Below are 19,009 nucleotides of genomic sequence, written 5' to 3'. Positions count from 1 at the left end.
TTAGTTAAAAATTAAATGTTTAGTATTAAACTAAATATTTAGTTTTTAACTATATGTTAACTATATGTTTCGTTTTAAGTTAATATTTAGTTTTTAACCATATATTTAGATCCATTCTAAAAATATAGTTAAGAACCAAATATTTACTTTTAAACTAAATATTTAGATTTTTAAATGATATATTTAGTTTTATTTGACTTATATACCAACTTGAACAAACTGTTTTGGATTGTCAAAAAAAGTGGGCGATTTATATCCAGATTCTACTCTGAGCTGCAAACATTGAATAGGCTCAATTTTTTAAGATCATACTGGAGCCAGGTACTTAAATCGACTATAATACTAACCTCAAACTGTAGGGGCTTCATATTTGTAATGAAGCCCCTACAGTTTGAATGTGGAAAACTTTGATTTCTGAAACAATTAACTTAGAAAGATTAAGGTATTATTTAAGTGGAAACATTGATGTTTTAAAAAATGGGAAAAGATGTGGGATTGCTTGAGAACTAAATCATAATTGTGAAATATTACATGTTGGACTTATAATTTTAAATTTTAAAAAATATAATACAAGGAAGCTTTTTCATTTTATAAACTTGAATTATCCAAAGTGGCTGGGGAATTTACAAGAAAAATTTGTAATTAAAACTGAATTGTTTTTTTGTTTTTTTTTTAACAATTTACATTTTTTTTAAATCACTTTGAAGAACACATTGTCAGTTTAACAAAAAAAAGAGGAAAATGACATCTACAGTTTCAGGTCTTTGAATGTGGGTAAAAAAGAAATGTAAACAGAAAATCTGCTGAAACTGACCCGGTTTTAAAGATGCAATAAAGAAAAATGAATCTAAATTTAGAAAATCCTAATTCTAAGGGAAAATACACCATGACCGCACCTATATGTCTTTAACTGACATATAGGTGTTGTGTTGTTGCTCTGAATTGTGAGAATTATTATCTGCATTTCCGTTGCAGATTAATTATTTTCTGGTCTTGAAAAAATAGATGGAGTTTTAAAATAACAGGTTAGTTATGGAATTAAGTTGCTCAAAGAATGATCAATTGTATAAAGAGACATGTAATGCCATTCAGCCATCTACAATTCTAGCTATTGTATGGTGAGAGGAATATGTTCATTCACGCTTCAGTGAAAGGCTTTTTCTAGCATAGCATTATAGTTCTAGGTACATGGCATGGTAATTTATCAAGATAATAAATGACTTTTCAATATTCCAACTAAAAGTGAAAAAGTATGACAGGTCTGGAGGTAAGGAGTTCTGGCTGGTTGACCAGGTGTAGTGCTGAGGCTAGTCAATGGGCGCTGTACTGGTGGCACCCATTGACTGCCCACCTGTTAGGTGAGTAGCCTGGACTGACCTATGACCAACAAGACTTCTGATTGTAGGAGTCCTTCAAAAATGCGTCTTTAGTGCAGCAGTGGTCCAGCAATGGTTAATCTTAGGCCCGAGTCCTAAAGGTTTCTGTACGATGGTAACAACGACAAATTGTCCTTGATGTAACCGCAGGAGAGTCTGTTAAACAGGAATGATGTGGAGTCGAGGTACAAAAGGTTTTTTTCCCCCCAGAACTTTTAAGACTTAAAAGACCCACTCTGATGAAAATAGTTGTGTTTTTAACATGTTCTTGTAGCATGTTTCTCATGATGTAGGACATATGCGATAAGTAAGTAGAGACTATTTCTGTATTCAAATTGTTGGAATTCAGGAGCAAAAGAAAAATGACAGATAAAGCTCGTCACTGAGATGTAGATGCTGCAGTCAGTAGATCAAGAGTCGGGAACCTTTAACAGTGAAATCTCTCTTTCTACTGATCCAAACCTAGAAGGAGCCATATAGTTTTACTTTAACCTTTAAGAAATTTGGATTTACATTCATGATCGTCTTTTTAAAAAAATAATAAATATGAATGATGTCTATTTTTTTGGCACAAACAAAAGCAAAATTATAAAAAGAACCCAGCATCTCTAGAAATGTTTTTTTTAACTTATTTTCAAAGTAAAACTTGCTATGTGCCAAACATGATCATCTCAGTTCAGCTCTGAACAGCTATTAATCAGTGTTGTGCAGTATAAGATAATCTGTGATTTGAACTCATAAAAGATCAAACTTTTTACCAAAGTTTTTCTTTGCATATAAAATTAGATTAGGCAGCCATTATCAGGAGCTGCTGACTCTGACGGTCGACATGTCTGGGTCAGCAGTCTCCATGAGTTATTCTATGTTTGTCCGAGGATCCACCATGGAGAGATGAAAGAGAACATGTGGATCTGGAGCTGCAGGTTACAGACCTCTGCAGTAGACTAGTCTCCCTGCTCGGCTCCATTCTGATGCATTTACTTGTATGCAAACGGATCCATGAAAAGCGAGCGATTAAACGATAACGATATTCTTGCTGAATGCTCCGCCCCTTAAAGGTGCAGCTATAAGGTCAATGAAATACAATAACAATAATCCAAAACATTATACTGTTTTTTTATATAAAATGTGATCACCTGGAGGCAGAACTAGGAAGTCTCTAGTAAATCTGTCCTTGTGTTCTCCACGTCTGAACTTGAGTTCACAGTTAAATGAAAAGAAAGATGTGTTCATACCATTAATAAATTATTTTTATGCAGTTTATTCTTCTTGAAAAAATCAGAAAAAAGTCCCAAAGTAACATGCCTTAGCTACTTCTGTATAAAATGGTATTATCATTTTGCTGGTAAAAATGTGTTTTGCTGGTAGATTTCTTCTTGAAAACTTTTGCTTTAACTTTCAGTTGTGCTTGTCAAATCTCTGCTTTTTGTTATTTATTTTTCTTTGTTTAAATGTGGCATCATGTTGCATCTGTTATGTTTAGTGTGATAGGAAATGCATATTGAAATCTAAATAACATGCTGATCATTACACATTGCTTTTATGAGCCACAGAGCATTCAGATTTGACAAATATAGTTTTTGATTTATATTGTGATATATATATTGTTATCGCACAGTATGAAAAAAACTATATCATGATATAACATGAACGTCTTTGTTTTCCTCATCTGAGCTTCATCAGAACTGTACCACTGGATGTTACTGGATGACCACAAATGTTAGGTTGATGGTGTGAGGGGCTGTAAGCTAGCAAGAGAGAGTGTAAACACAGGGTTGATGGGAAATAACCCTAACCCTACATGCCGGCTGTTTTGGCTAACCTAAGTTAAAAAAAGTTTTTTTGGATAGTTTGGTATTTAGCTAATATTTTAGCTGGTTATCATCTTAATTGTTTTCATCTATCAGCACTAGCATCATCAGCAGCCAAATTCAGCTTACAGCATTCACACTAGCATTATCACGGGTAATGCTAATATCTAGTTCATAATTATGTAAAGAATGTACAGTTTTAAAAATGTAATTTTAGAATGTTCAGTAAATATTTATCCTGTTTGGCCCGCGACCTAAGGGATTTTGGCCCCTGTGCGATTGAGTTTGACACCCCTGCACTGATATCTCTATTCTTGATCGGGTCAGAAGTTATAATGTTATCAAGACCTTCAAGGAAAAAGCCTGACACTTCACCACTAATCCATCTACCCAAGATTCCTGTTGTTTACTACCTTCAGCAGAAAGATAAACTTGTTCTCCAGAGACTGACATCAGCTTCTACCATCAAGCTCTCAAATCCATCCATTTGTAAAGTGCTAACATCTCTAAATTACTTTGATGAGAAAAGCAAACACAAGCTGTCTGATGACCAGCTTGCAGTCGAGACGAGCTTCTGTCTGTTTTCAGACTACATCAGTGACTAACATCAAGTCCTGTGCTCACTCTTAGCTCTGCATGGCTAAACCACAGCACACGCCAAATCTGCATTTAAGCAACACTGTTAGTTTGTCATCCTCAAATTCTAAGCAGCTTCTCTGTATTGACATCCTAACCTGCGACTGCAGCCGTCTGAGCCTGTTATTATCGTCTGCAGCGTCTTCAGCTCCAAGCTCAGATTTTCAGCAGTCACGTTTCCTGTAGAAAACGCTGTTCGTCTAGTGTTTGTGATGTCCTGCATTTGGTTCTCATTGCAGATCTAAAGGCCTGCTTCAGGAGGGAATCGATTCAGCGCATTTTTTAACATTGGCTAATGTGCAATGTCCAATAAAGTGAATTCAAATACAGTATGTTTATTCCAGCTCTTTGCCATCACTAGAAGTCTGGGCTCTTATATTTTATTTTAGGTGCATTTGAAATGGAGTCCATCAGTACTTTGGTTTGGTGTGGTCAAGAGCTGCCCTCAGCAGCTTCTCATGGTGACTCCTCCTGGTTTCTGAGCAGGTAGAGTCCTCTTTCTAACAAACTGCTGTCCCCTTTTGATTTAGACCCACTTGTATTTTTAAAGAAGCACTGTTTGAGGCTGCTGTTGGAGAAGCTCTCACTGAAGTGGTTCTTGATGTTTATTAATTCATTCTGTGGGATTTAGAAAAGCATCTCTGGATTCTCCATTAAGAGTTTTCTGTTTCTGTCTGTGTCTCCATCCTGTTTTCAACAACACAAAGAAAGTAAGGTGTTTCTGGGTTTTTCTCTGGATGTGTGAAGAAGCGTTCTGGACTGAATCATGGCTAAATGAAGCTGACCTTTCTGTCTCCTGGTCTGAAGGAGCCTCACTTCGTACCTGAATGTTCTGTCCACCGTTTGTGGTGTTCTTTTTTGACCTCTGTGCTGCTCACTCTGTTAGACTCGTTGAAACCTGGCCCAGTCGGGGGCTCCGTCTCAGAACAGCGGTTCCCAAACCCTCCCACCTCCAACAGTGAAGCCTCATATCAGAGCAATCTGTCAAAAGGCCTTTAGAGTGTAACTGTAAATGTCTGAATACTCTCAGCATCAGTTATGTCTTTCCTTCTTCCCGTCTGCAGTTTGGGAACCTCTGCTCTGTTCCGCTCCACCTGTAGCTGCTCTTCCTGTAACTGAAACAATAAAAATGTAAGACGATGTTTGAAGGCGAGACTCACATTAAAGATCTTAATTCCACTGACTCGGCCTCATGGTTTTTGTTTCACTTCCTGACCTGATGTGGCTGAAATGTTTGTTCTTGCAGGTTCAGGCAGCTGTAATGGTAACTGCATGATGGAAAAAGATGTTTACTTCTTTAAAAATATGATATTTTGCAATGTTGACTTAAATTCTGGACCATCCTCTTGCTGTTTCTGAAGACATATCCCATCTTTATTTTCCAAAATGTAATTCTAACAATGTTCAGAGATTATATTTATAATTGATTTAACAGAAAATCAAATGTTTCCAGTGGATTTGATGGTTTATCGGCTGACCAAATCTACCTGATCTGATTGATTTGAGGGTTTACAGAAGACAAAATGTCCCAAAGTAAAACCTGCTTGTATGACATCTACACCCCCGACTGTGTCTGCAAAGCGCCCAGCGGCTTTATTTGATCTTGGAATAGTTTTCAGTCATTTGTTGTCTCATTTCCTGCTGAAGCTCGTTCTAGTATTCATGTCATCCTGCTGTACGTTAACATTTCATTTTAGAATTAGATCTGGATGGACCCTGATTCTGTTCCTGCTGTTCTGTACTGCCACCTTCTAGTAGAAGAACGTTTTAGCTGTTCAGAATATTGATTTAAAATGTGTGCATTTAACATGTAATATCAGAGGGGTTTGAGGAGCTCAATCAATGGCATGTTGGGGTTTTTATTTGTCTGCATGTGGATGTGGAGCAGGGAGCTCTGTGACCCAACCAGTGAACTTTCTACATCACAAATATCTTTTTCAAATGTAATTTTCTCATCTGCTCCAACAAGCCTGCCCTTAGACGGCCCATCTGTTTGGTCATATTTGTAAATAAAGTTCTAAAACGGGTCACAGGTGAATACAACAATGAGACTGCACAGTGGAAAAGGAGGAGAATGAACTGGATGAAGCAGGAGCAGATTTCAAAGGTTTATTTGAACGGAATAAAGGAACACAACCGACAGTAGTTTTAGTACAAACTCAGAGCTGGAAAACACAACACTTAAAATACAACTGGCCCTAAAACTGATCACAACAATATAAAAGGGGAAAACTGCAAGTAAAAGGACACACTGAAGAACAGCTCGAGAAAGGACATCTAAAACTACTGTTTAGTAAACTCTGAAAGGCCCCGGATTAAAAGGACTTAAAAATAGTTAATAAATTAGAGACACATTAAAACACAATAACAGTCAGTAAAAATGCAGTTGTATAAAAAATATATTGGTGTAAAATAGTGGTAGATTAAAAGCACAACCAACTCATACTGGAAACAGATGAAGAACATGAGAAAAAAGTCCATCAGAACATGAAGAAAAGAGGATCCAAGTGCAAACACTCACAGTCTATAACGAGACCTTCCTCCATCACTGCTCCACACAGCTGGAGCTTCATCACCACACGAGCTTCTAAACACATTTACATTCAAACACAGGTGATGTGTCAGGGGTGAGGGAGGACACAAACGCAGAGGCGCAGGAGGAAGTTCCAAAAACAACGAAATTTATTATCTTCTCAAAAGATAATGAGGAAGGCTCGTGGTATTTGTCTAGAAGGCAAGACGAACTGGCAAAGACTGAAGGAAAACATACAACTTATATACAAGCAAGATAATTAAACACAGGTGCATCCACTAAGAGGGCATGAGAAACAGGTGGAAAGAAAAAACACCTGAAATGAGAAGAAGGTGAAAGTAAAAAGAAATAAACCCAACTCAAAACCCCACAGTACCCCCCCCTCAAGGAGCGCCTCCGGGCGCACCTACGCCAAACCGGAGCAGGCCGACGCAGCCATGGCTGCAAGACCACACACAGTAGACGGGACCGCAGTGGAAGTTAAACGGGCTGTTGCAAAAAAAGAATCTAAAGAGCCCGAATCTTTTGCCCGTGCCATGGAGAAGAAAATCTTTGTTGGTGGCTTGAAGAACGACATCTTTGAGTTCCAGCTCACTGAATACTTCTCTCAGTATGGTCAAGTCGAGAAGTCTGAAATCATGGTAGATTTGGAGACCCAACAGAACCGAGGATTTGGCTTTGTGCACTTCACAAATGCCTCAGCAGCAGACAAAGCTGCGCTTGTGAAGTTCCACACAGTCAATGGACACCAAGTTGAAGTAAAGAAAGCTTTGACTAAGCAAGAGATAAAGGGAGAAGGTGGAACAACCCAGAAAGTCATAGGGGGAAACCAAAATGACTACACTGGCAGATATTATCCCCAAAATAACACTAACGGGGCATACGGCGGCTCACATGGAGCCGGGTATTCCTACCAGGGACACCATGACTCTGGAAATGGATTTAATGATAACAAGGGATACGGCGGCTCACACACAGTCAACGTGAACACGACGGAAGTTAAACAGGCTTGTGAAAAACCGCAATGTAACAAGCCTGAACCTCTTGCCAATGCCATGGGGAGGAAAATATTTGTTGGTGGCTTGAAGAACGACATCTTTGAGCTCCACCTCACCCAATATTTCTCTCAGTATGGTCAAGTCGAGAAGTCTGAAATCATGGTAGACATGGTGACCGGCAGGAACCGAGGATTTGGCTTTGTGCTCTTCACAGATCCCTCAGCAGCAGACAAAGCTGCACTTGTGAAGTTCCACAAAGTAAATGGACACAGAGTTGAAGTGAAGAAAGCTTTAACTAAACAAGAGATGCAGGGAGAAGATGCAACAACACCAAGAGTCATGGGGGGAAATCAAAATGGTAACGGCGGCTCTCACGAAGCCGGGTATTACAACCAGGGAAGCTCTTATGGCGGATACTATAGTTATGGAAATGACGCCAGATTTTATGATAACGGGGGATACAGCGGCACATACACATGTGGCCATTGTGGTCATGGAAATCTTTCTGGAGGCTGGAATGTCTACAACGGCTACGGACAGTCCTACTCTGGCTATGGCCCAAACAATAGTTTTTTCGGCGGCCAGAGCACTGCTCCTTACACCGGGGGCTGGTAGACCCTCGGGACCCTTCTGTTATGAACCCACACAAGGAGAGTGTGGTTGTTTTTTAGAGTGAGAATATATGTTTATTTTTATTATTAGCTTATTAGTAGGACTTCTTTTTATTAGCTTATTTGTAGGACTTCTTTTTATTAGCTTATTTGTAGGAATGTTTACATTGTTTATTCTGTTATACCTTATATTGTGAATATTGTTAGATGAAATGTAAAAAAAAAACACAAAAAAAAAACAAAAAAAAAACTAAAAACAAAAAAAACAAAAAAAACACGCACACACACATTCACCCACTCCCACACACTACACACACACACACACACACACACACACACTTACACACCCACCCACAACATACACACCCTCCGTGAACCGCCACCTTAACGTGGTGGACGGGTTTGAGTGCTCGAATGATCTTGGGCTTTTGCCTCTGCTAGGCGGACAGGTCCTGAGTGACGAGCCAGACTAAGAGCGGTTCAGAAACCTTTTTATTAGAAGTGATTTATTAACGTTTTAGTTTTTTATTTATTTATTAAAGTTGCCCGGATTGATGTCACCAGGGCCCCACCCTGGAGCCAGGCCTGGGGTTGGGACTTGCAGTTGAGAGCCTGGTGACCGGGCTCCTCCCACAGGCCCTGGTCAGTTCAAGCCTGAAGAAGTGAGTTGGGATCGCTATCCAGGGGTCCCACCACCTGCAGGAGAACTCAGAAGGGGCTGATGCGATGAGGATGGCAGTTGAAGGCGAGGTCTTCAGCACCCCAAACCCTGGCATCCTTACTTAGAATGCTGCCCCCATGACCCGGTGTCAGATGAGCGGAAGAAGATGGGTGGAAGCCCCTGGCATGGCGACTCCTTTATTAACTGGATAAAAGCTCAGCTTAGGAATGACAACTAACAGACCTGTTCCAGGCCTTGGTGCTCTCAGGACCTTGTGCCCCACAGGTCCTGGATCTTTTGACCGCCCTCAGTGGACCATGGGCCTTGACCAAGACCAATTGCTCTTCCTGTAAAGGAGGGGGAATACCTCTTGGTCATGTGATCTCTTCCAGCAATCTGCAGCCAGCTGTAAATGGTCTCTGGCCCCTTCAAAGTGAGGTCTGGGTTTGATGTTATTGGACCTACCCTGGTATGATTGCGAATTTTTAAAACCTTTGAATTTTCTTTCTGAATTTGTTGTCAACCCTTGCAGTTAACTGCAAACTGTTATGCCCCAAAATATTATCTTCTGTTTTAAATATTTCAGGTTTTTTTTATTTCAAGACTCAGCAAATAGATGTGTTCTTAGATCAACTAGTTAAATGCAATGTTTTTCACATCAATTTTTTTTACAATCAAAAAAGGCTGAAGTTCTTTAAGTCCTTCCTACTCGTGGGTTTGTCCTATACCTACACTTACTGTGCCAGCGCAAATAAAAAAAATACGTGGTGGACGTGTTTGAGTGCTACCTTTGCTACCCCTCCATCATGTGATCAGGCAAAGCTGTCCACCTGTCTGACACCCCCGTGAGGCCTCGTTGCCTCGTGGTAAAGCTGTCCAACCCCCCTCTGAGGCTGCACTTCTCCCCGTAATACTTGTCCACAATTTTTTCCTTCCTTCTGTCTGGCTCTCATTCATAGCAGCAGCTAGTGCTGATTGGTAGATGGATGAGAGGGCGTGGCCTCACGCTTCATTCCAGATCTCACAGTAGATCTCACAGGCTCAGTAAAGCTCAGACGCAATTTCCAATTGAGCTTAGTCACTGTTCAGAGTTTTCGTCGGCTTTTTAATCGCTGAAATTATTTGATCATTCGTTATTTTAACAAATTCTCATCCTCAGATGACAGATGATGTAAATTCAGACTTGAACACTTTAACATCTTCACAGCCCACAGCTCTGGTTTTGCCCAGACGTAATTTTGGTAAGAACGCTCGCTCATTCTACCCAGGCTGGTATGGTGGGAGACCATGGCTGGAATATTCAGCAAAGCTTGATGCATGCTTTTGTTTCCCGTGTCGTAAATTTGGGGGAAACAATGACAGGGATTTGGTTTTCAATAAACAAAGATTCAATAATTGGAAAATGGCACTGTAAAAAGACAAAAGATTTACAAAGAAACAAAAGATTGTCAATGTCAATGCCACATAAAAAAATACAAAATCCTGATCTAAATCTCCCAGAAAGAGGTCACAGGGGAAACCATTAGTAATCTAAGAGGGTCCACTCAAATTGATAAAAAATTAATATAATATAAAAACAATTGGAGAAGTTGTTCAGTTCCTTGCAGTAAATGAACGTCCACTTGGTGGCAGTGTGGAAAATTCAAATGATGGTTTCTCTGCAGGCCTGTTGTTAAATTTCGTTGACTACACACTGACAGAGGACCCCAAGTTTAACGAAACAAACAAAAGCCTCCCACAAAATGTAATGTTTGGCAGGGCCAGAAAATAGGCACTGCGCTGGCTGCATGCCGCCTTCAGAACTACAAATAATCTGTGGTCATATTTGTTATTGTTTTCAATAACAAATATGTTTACGTTTATTAACGTAAATCCAGCAATTCTGAAGGAGAACGAGCCTCATAGATGAGGTTTATCAGCGGACAGTGCCGCGGAGAAAAGCTGCTCCATGCAGCAGTGTTCTTATTGACCACACTAACATTACCAGTGTAATAAAAATGGCGAGCAACACTGAGCTTTCCAGTAGAACAGTTTTGAGCCAGATGCTTAGACAAGGAAAACAAAGACGTACATAGATTTAGTTGGCGTGAATGCATCGAAATCAAGTGAAACGTGGAGCTTGTAGCTTGCTGTTGTCCAAAAGTACAACTTCCATTTCAGATCACCAACTCCCACCCTTCAGATAAAATACAACTTCTGTTGGATGTCCATCAGCTCCATCGAGTTTATTCACCATTACATCCGCCACATTACCTTTAGCTAGGTACTCTTGTTTGTTCACTTAAGGAGAGAAAAGGGAAATGTCCCGTCTGTATCTAAATGCTCCACCGTCCTGGCTCTTTGATTCTTTCTATCATGATGCTCCAAATTTTGGATTTGTAAAAGGTGCTATAACCTGGATCCTTCGGTTAACTTTTAAACTTATGTCTTTCAGGCTCTCCAAGTGGATTCTCACCATTCAATACTTACAAAATGGTTGATGTTTACAAGTTTATTGAAAATAAACTGATGTGTTCTCTGAAACGGTGTTTGTCCATTGTCAAGAAATGATGATGCTGCTTCTGTGAAGGGAATTCTCAGTGAAAGATCATTTTCTGGGTGTTCTTTGGATATCTGATGTCTCTCTTCGAGTTCATCCTGGAACAGAGAAAATTACTTAGAAAGGAGCAGGAAAATGTGTTAGAGCAAGACTTTTTAATTTAGTAAAATGAAAGTAACATTCTAAATGTCCAAGACTTGATCATATTTTTCAAAAAGCGTATTCAATAAGAATTTAGCACAAGTACATGTAATTCCCATTTTCCCCTTAATATAATGTGCTTTAAACAGTCACTGAAGAATCAGCATCATGCTGGAATTCTGGCGGATAGTATTCCCAGAGACCTGCAAAAAAGAGAAAAATAAAAGCATTTAGTTTGTTCATGCTGGAGTTCATTATAAATCAGTTTCACATGTGTGAATTGGGGTCTAAAGTGTTTTGACAGTGAAAGTCTTAATGGAAACAAAATGCTGAAATTACATTTAGGATAGTGATAGAAGCAGCAGAATTTAGTTTCTACTCATTTTATTTTCCTGTTTCAGGAAATGTTGCCTGATTGTATACAGTACAGATTTGAATATAAAAAGGAAAAATGTAGTCAGTCAGATGTGCTGCTTATATTTTTCTTGTCTTTGAAAAAGGTAAATACAAAAGAGCAATAGTTGATCATTATTTTTTTAATTGGTAAATAGTAGAACCATGGTAAAATTCAAAACGAGAAAATCAAAATAGAAAAAAAAACGTTTTGTATTTTTATTTCAGCTTCAAAACGCCTGGCATCACTTGATTAGCGCCCTCTGCTGTTGAATGGATAAAACAGCACTCTTTAATGTGTTTTCAGTGATTGTGATTCATGAAGCAGACTGAAGCTGTGGACCAACGTGGCACGTCTGTGGACTCGCCAGTCCACCTCCGGTGTCAAACAAAGAAATAAAAATAAAGAAAACAAAAGGTTTGAGGGCAAGGGGAGTGGGTGGCGGCTTCTGCAGCGGTAGCAGAATGGACTGTACCATTCAGGGTTTATGGACTGTACCAACAGGATTGAAAAGATCAGCGGTGCACTAAGAAGCCTTACGAGAAATAAATATAAAACGTATACTTATAAGGCCGCCGATTACATTACTAATAATCATTTCTGAGCCTTTTACTTCCATCTGTACTAGCCTAGCAAGTAATGTAAAGCTTAGCATGCTAGCCAGCGGCTCTAAACTCACCACAGGCTCTGTGTTGGAGGCCGGTTCTGTATTCTGCTGAACCCGTCGTACATGTCTAGATTACCAGTAGAACAGCTCGTCCAATATTTCTGGCCAGCAGGTTGGACATGACTTGAATCAGTATAAGAACAGGGGTAACAACTCTGGCAAGAATCAGTCAGAGGGAGGGCAAAAGCCAGCTTTTATTTTGGTATATGATATAAAACTATCACCAGAAACCAGGTGTGAGTAATCTGAGTCATCGAGACTTGTTATTTTTAAGATGGTTAATAGAGGAAAGAACTTCATTTTCTGAAAGAGTAGAGTCGCATAATATCATGATTAACTTTACTTTCTTCAGTTTTTCTGGCTTTATTTAAATCTGAACTAGGCTTTCAAAAAAAAAAAGTGGTAATTTCAAATTTGAAAAGTTCCCAGGTCTTACCATAACAGTTTTCTTCTTTACTTTGATTATAAAAAAATAAAAGACTAATTCTGAAACCTTTTGTTGTACTGTGTCCTGTTTAAGTAGTGAGTTATTTAGAATCCAATAAGCTTTCCTTTTTTGGGACCTAGTCTCAGATAATTTAATATAAATAGATTTATGATCTGTTGTGAAGAAGGAAAAATGTTAACTTCAATATCATCTGCACTTAGACCAGGGGTTGGCAACCTTTAACAGTAAAAGAGCCATTTGGACTTGTTTTATACCGATCAAAACCTAGAAGGAGCCACATGGATTTACTTTAGCCTTTAAGAAATTTGGATAATTCATTACCATTTTTTAAAAATAATAAATATGAATTCTCCCGTTTTTGGGACGATCAAAAGCAAAAATGTGAAAAGAAACTAGCCCCTCTCAAAATGTGATTTTTTTTTTCCATTGCTACCTTTTAGTAGGTAAAAATAGTGGATGCTGATTTATTCAAAAAGCTAACTCCTTGTTTAACCCTTCTGCTCTCTTTGGGGTCCAGATGACTCCAACCTCATATTGATGTGTGATTCCTTCCATGACAAATGTGGACAAAGGGGAACAGGGATTTATGTCTGCCATGGACATTCGTGAAACTCAAAAATAAATGATAGAAAAAAGTTCAGCGCACTTTCTTGTGGGGTCCAGATGACCCCACTTTTAATGTAAACAAGCTAAGGAGAGCGGAAGGGTTCATTACTAGCTAAACTCCAAAATAGCCTAAAATTCCTCAGTAAACTAATAACTGGCAGAACACGCGAGATCAAAATAAGAGTTATGTTTACATGTTAATCAAAAAGCTGCTCGGGATACAGTTAGTTCTGTCAGTCTCAGCTCTGGGAAGGACGACCTCTTTACCATTGATGTAGCCACGCCCACCCGCGTAGTAGGCGACTTTCCCCTCTCTTCTAGCTGCTTGGACCAAAGCCTCGGCGATGCTCTGCTTTCCCGCTCCGCCGTAGATGGCGCTCCTGTAGGATGGGATTCTTTTTCGCGGCTTTCCACACGGCGTCTCGGTAGGTTCTGGACGAAAACTGGAGAATGATTCCTCTCGGTTTGTTCTCGTTTTCTATCAGTCTTCCCAAGCGATGCCCTCAATTTTTAGCGAGTTGTCATGAATCAGTTTCTCCGTGGCATCAAAGCCGGTGTTAATCAGGTTTGAAAGAACATCAACGATGTCATTATCACAACCGCTGCTTCTCCTCTCACCTCGAGGTGTTGCAAGTTGCGCTTTTTTTGAAGCTTTTCTTTACATGGAGTCCCCTCAGTAGAAATAGACAGGAGTGGAGACTCTTCTTCATCCGGGATGACCGTGTCTTGTTCAGCATTAGCCTTCTGGGTGTAGTCATGTCCCGCACCGCTAACAGCACTGCTGCTGCTAGCCATGGCTTTGCTCTCCTTAGCGATAGCATGGAACAGTTGATTTTGTTTCCTTTTTGGTCTACAACAGTAAGAATTTCAAAAGTAGCGTTTTAAAAACATTTAAAAAGTTTTGGCGCAACAGGTTGAAAACTAAAGTCTGAAAGTCTAAAGTCTAAACTAAAGTCCGCTTAAGCCGCCATCTTGGTCAGCCTAGGCGTCACACGTCACGTTTCCCAGCATGCACTGCGGCTAAACATGTATCTTTGTAAAGGAAAAAACATTTAAAATTATATGTATTTTTCTTCATATTTTATTTACAGGTAACAACCATATAGCGTACAATTCGAATTTGCCAAAAAAAAAAACACCGGAGTTAAAACCATGACTTTACAGGTGTGATGATTGGTGGGGTATAAATAGCAGTCAGCGACAATCGCACTGTTGGATCAAGCCTGGCTGGACATTGCTGACGTCACATACATACAGTGAGATCACAGACATACGTGCGAAAGGTTGACTTAAGCGCGGTCGAAGGCGGACTCAGCGCAGTCGACTAGCACTCCCCCCACGTCCAAGTGTCACAGGCCACTAGCACCACACTGTCCCCACAACCTCCAGGCTTGATCCAATACTGAAGGACCTTGCGGGGCAGCAGGTTCATTTTTGTTTTCTTTTTCTGTTTTCTTTTTCCTTCCCCTTTCACCCCCTCTTCCATTCTTTCTCTTTCTAATGTTTTTCGTAAATTATACATTTATTTGTAACTCTTTAGGCACCAGGGTTTTTCAGTGGAAATATAATTCAGTACATATAGATTATTGAAACATTTGGTTAGATAATCCAAACTGATTTCTTTTTGTTTAATTTAACTGGTGATAGAGAGTTAAGTCCGGTATTTTCCTACCACCTAGAAGAAGAAGTTCAGAATATTGGGATTCAAAGTATAAATTCGTCTTTACATTTTGTCATATTCTGTTGCACTAATCAATCAAATCAAATAAAACTTTATCTATAAAAGCGCCTTTCATACTCGGAGCAACACAAAGCGCTTAGCATTTAAAAACAAAACATACACGGTAAAAGCCCAACCCACCCTTCACACACAAAAAGCCCCCCCCCCCCAACACATACACCCATGACCCCACACACAATGAATACTTAAAAAAAAAATAAATAAATAAATAAAAACAACTTGTAAAATAAACTTAAGGCTTGGCTCTGCTGTGAGGAGATGGTATTGAGGATTCTATCATACCAGGAGCCAGCTCGGTCAAAGGAACATCGCCACGGCGCCCACCCAGACTGGGACAGGAATGGAGTCCACTCGTGGACTCCATAGTGGTGGACTAATTTAACACATTCTCAATAAGAAACACATGTATTTCACAATGAAATAAAAATGGAATATAATAAATGCCAGAAAATGAAATAATAACCAGAACATCTGGAAAATTAAACAGGATCTGCTGCGGTGGGAAGAATAACTTTTATTAAGAGTTACATTTTAATGAGAAGAACGTGCATTTATTAGGCGTCACATTAGGCTGACAAAACAATCTTGTAACCACCTAATAGCTGTCTTCTGTACAAGAAATCACAGCTGTATAAAGGAAAGGAAATAAATAGAACATTTTTTTCAAATGAAAAAAAGAATTTCTACTTGGGGAGTATCTCTGCTTTTTTCAATTCTATACCAATCCTCTGTCAAATTCATCTACTTTGGTGAAATAAATATTGTGCTCTTAGAAATGTTTTGTAACAGTTCCAATGTATTAGTTTTAAAGTTGCAGAGTTTTTGATAAAGAATTTGAACCTTTTGTAAACTTGTTGGTTGGAAATAATTTGTAGAACAAAATGGGCAGTGATCATTGCTGCAGCATTCAACACACTGTTTCATCTAGAGACTTCCTCTTTTGAATTATTGTATCCATCTGGAAAAAAAATACACCAGTCAAATTTAAACTGAAGAGTAATTTAGTTCTGAATTTAGTTCTGAGCAACACAGCATTAATACTTCATATTATTATAAAAAGTAATATTATTGGGTAATAGCAATAAATCAAGTTTGTATGTTACATTACAAAATAGTAAAATCTATATCAATCAATACATACTTGACTTTGCTCAGTAAACATTTTGTTTGCCCCTCTGTAGACTATATTTGGGTTATAATGGTAGAATATTAATGATTTACACAAAAGAAAATGATAACACATAGATGGAAAAATACAAACATTAAGTATGTTGTAAAGTACTAAAAGACGTATTGCTAATAAACCATCATGACTTTATTTTTGCACAAACAACATTATTTGGATAAAAGCTTAGCTAAATTAAATATAGACATCACTGTTTATGTTTCTAAAAAAAGAAATGTATTTATAATTTACTTTTTATATTTTAAGATTTATGTGAATGACCTAGTTGTTTATCTTTTAGAAGCACTTAGATCATTTTTTATTCTTCCTACTCACGTGTGCAATGGGTCTCTTAAAGTTTCCAGAAAATAAAGTAAACTCCACCCTGTAGGAGGTGCTGTGTTAAAAACGCCTGGGTCCTGAGAATGTGGTCCTGAGACCCTCTTCAAACCATTGACTGTCTTTTCTCTACATATTTCTATTTTTGGAAAATCATCATCTCTAACTTGTGGAAACAAAAGACCTTCAGATATTTTCCTTGGTTTTCATTTGAATATTTTTCAAGAACTACAAAAGCTACAAACGGGCTGAGCTCTAACTTTTTAAAAAATATTAGAATGAAACTCATGCAAAAGATTAGAATAAAGACATTACCCTATGCATATCGTTTTTAGTAATAGAATAAGAGAAATTACTTTCAAATTATTATATAAATATTATCCCGATAAATGCTGTATCTCCCACAGAAGAAAATAGGGGGCTTATTTATTTTTCTTTTACCCAAATTCCATACACAGAAATGTAAACATACCTACCTGAAACCCTTCTTTCATGAATGAAAGTTAAAAAAATACAGTGAACCTCTCAGGAATTGAAAGAATTTAAAGCCATAAAAACTTGGAATATATCTGAAAAATATTTAAATAACTGTTAATACATATAACTTTCCCCCATTTTCAATATGTTGTGATCTACTCAGATTTGCTCTGTAAAAACTATTTAATTCTACTTTTTGTGATTAGGGCAGTGTTGTAAACAGATGGGTGATGGGAAGTTAGGGTGGGGTCGCTCCACTCTAATAGTCCCGCCCACAACTCAGAGGTGAAGTTCTAATGAACTCTTGCTGCTCTGCAGATACTTTGTTCAAGAAAACGAAGGTAAAGAAAAAAGGCTAAAATCGGCACAATCATAATTAAAAATCATAAGAACAGTTTTAAAATTGATCAAAAGATGATCGGAGTGGGACTTCGATGCATATTTTAGGGAATATTTTTTATTTATTGGGCCAATGTGTTAGTGTCTGTATTCAATTGGACGTAATCTGAGGTCATGTGACCCTCTGGTTCGGGGCTTGTTTGATTTGGATGTTTCAGCGTTCCAGGTATTTAATCAAATCGTTCAAAAAATGGAGTAAACAGACAACCACGCCAGAGCTGATGGCTGAGAGTCACATGTCAGTCATAGGACAGCAGCCATTTTTAGCTTTTTTCTAAAAGGCTGAATATTTAAATAAATGAGATTTTGAACTTCTATTGTCATTTACAGTGAGAGAAATCTCAGTCTGTTCTTTAGTACGCCCCCTAGTGGTCACCTGATGCCCTCAACCACCTCCAGTTAACCCTTTAAGACGGGAGATGTCACCGCTGACACCTGAATAACACATGATCTTGACGTACTCCTCGACCGTTTGTGCTCAAAGTGAATCCTCTGATTCTGAAAAAGCGGCTCTTCGGATCAGATTTGCACCGTCATGCAACATGCTAGTAATGTGTTGCAGATCAGTGCAAAGCTGATTTTCTCTGCTCTAGAATCCACTGGAATTACATTGATTGCATAAATGATTTAAGAGTTACGGTAATGGAAAGAATATTAACACAGGAGCTAAAACTGATGGTAAAGGGTTAAGGAGGAAATGAAAATTTGAAAGTAGGAAAATGTTTTTTCCTCAATGAAATTGGGAATATTCTGAATTAAAAAATGAACAGAAATGCATCTTTGGTCTGAGGTCACATTTAGACAAACATTTGTTTTGACATGAATGATAGAGATGAGGTACTCGGACAGTTACCATGGTAACGTGCAGCCTGTCCAGGTTAGAGCACGTTGTGATTGTGTCAATCGTATCATTTGTTGCTCTCCTTCAGACCTGCATGATTGTTTCCCAGTTTCCCGCCTTTTAAGGATGACCTCTGTGTCGTTTCAGGTGAACCCCGAGAAGCTGCAGAGCGTCCAGCAGAAGCTGGAGGCCTTCCTGGCACAGGAGAAGGAGCAGAAGGAGCGGGCTCAGCGCTGTTTTGTCTCCTACCTGCGCTCTGTCCACCTGATGAAGAACAAAGCCGTGTTTGACGTCTCCAAACTCAACATCAACCAGTACGCCCTGTCGCTGGGGCTTGTCGTGGTGCTACGGGTACGCTTTCTACATAAAACTCATGGCAATTTAAAAAAAAATAAATAAATAAAAACCTGTGAGGCTAACCAGACATGCACCACCGGAAGTGGGCGGTTCCAGTGGCCAAAAGCTGCCCATGATGGCCAGCGGGCGCCTTGGCTTCTTTATAGCGCCCCACTACCTGCTGTTAGTCCCCTGGCTGCACCTGGCCCCCTTATACCTCTCTGAGCTGCTTTCTCCTTATTCGCCGGCCCGATGCCTTAGATCAGCTGACCAGCTCCTTCTGGAGACAC

The 19,009-nt window shown here is 39.0% G+C and overlaps 1 protein-coding gene and 2 long non-coding RNA genes across 3 annotated transcripts; 2 read left to right on the top strand and 1 right to left on the bottom strand.

Annotated features, from left to right (window-relative positions):
- Positions 1-6,779: 6,779 nt before the first annotated feature.
- On the top strand, positions 6,780-8,214 carry LOC112136841 (heterogeneous nuclear ribonucleoprotein A0; the record flags this gene model as incomplete). Its single annotated transcript, XM_024258762.2, is given in 1 exon segment — positions 6,780-8,214. A coding segment is annotated over 1 exon segment (1,190 nt), but the record flags the coding sequence as incomplete, so codon positions are not given.
- Positions 8,215-8,486: 272 nt separating this feature from the next.
- Positions 8,487-16,717, bottom strand: LOC112137022. Its single transcript, XR_002917468.2, has 3 exons — positions 16,664-16,717; positions 13,689-16,120; positions 8,487-12,468 (listed from the first exon to the last, which is right to left on the bottom strand). It is a non-coding gene; the product is annotated as an uncharacterized LOC112137022 (long non-coding RNA).
- On the top strand, positions 13,709-18,765 carry LOC118598645. Its single transcript, XR_004947710.1, has 2 exons — positions 13,709-13,846; positions 18,531-18,765. It is a non-coding gene; the product is annotated as an uncharacterized LOC118598645 (long non-coding RNA).
- The last annotated feature ends 244 nt before the right edge of the window (positions 18,766-19,009 follow it).

The sequence above is a fragment of the Oryzias melastigma genome, linkage group LG4 (genome assembly GCF_002922805.2).
Source record: "Oryzias melastigma strain HK-1 linkage group LG4, ASM292280v2, whole genome shotgun sequence".
Classification (NCBI taxonomy): Eukaryota; Metazoa; Chordata; class Actinopteri; order Beloniformes; family Adrianichthyidae; genus Oryzias; species Oryzias melastigma.
Note: the sequence above shows the minus strand (reverse complement) of the source record. Positions and strands in the feature narration are given on the sequence as shown.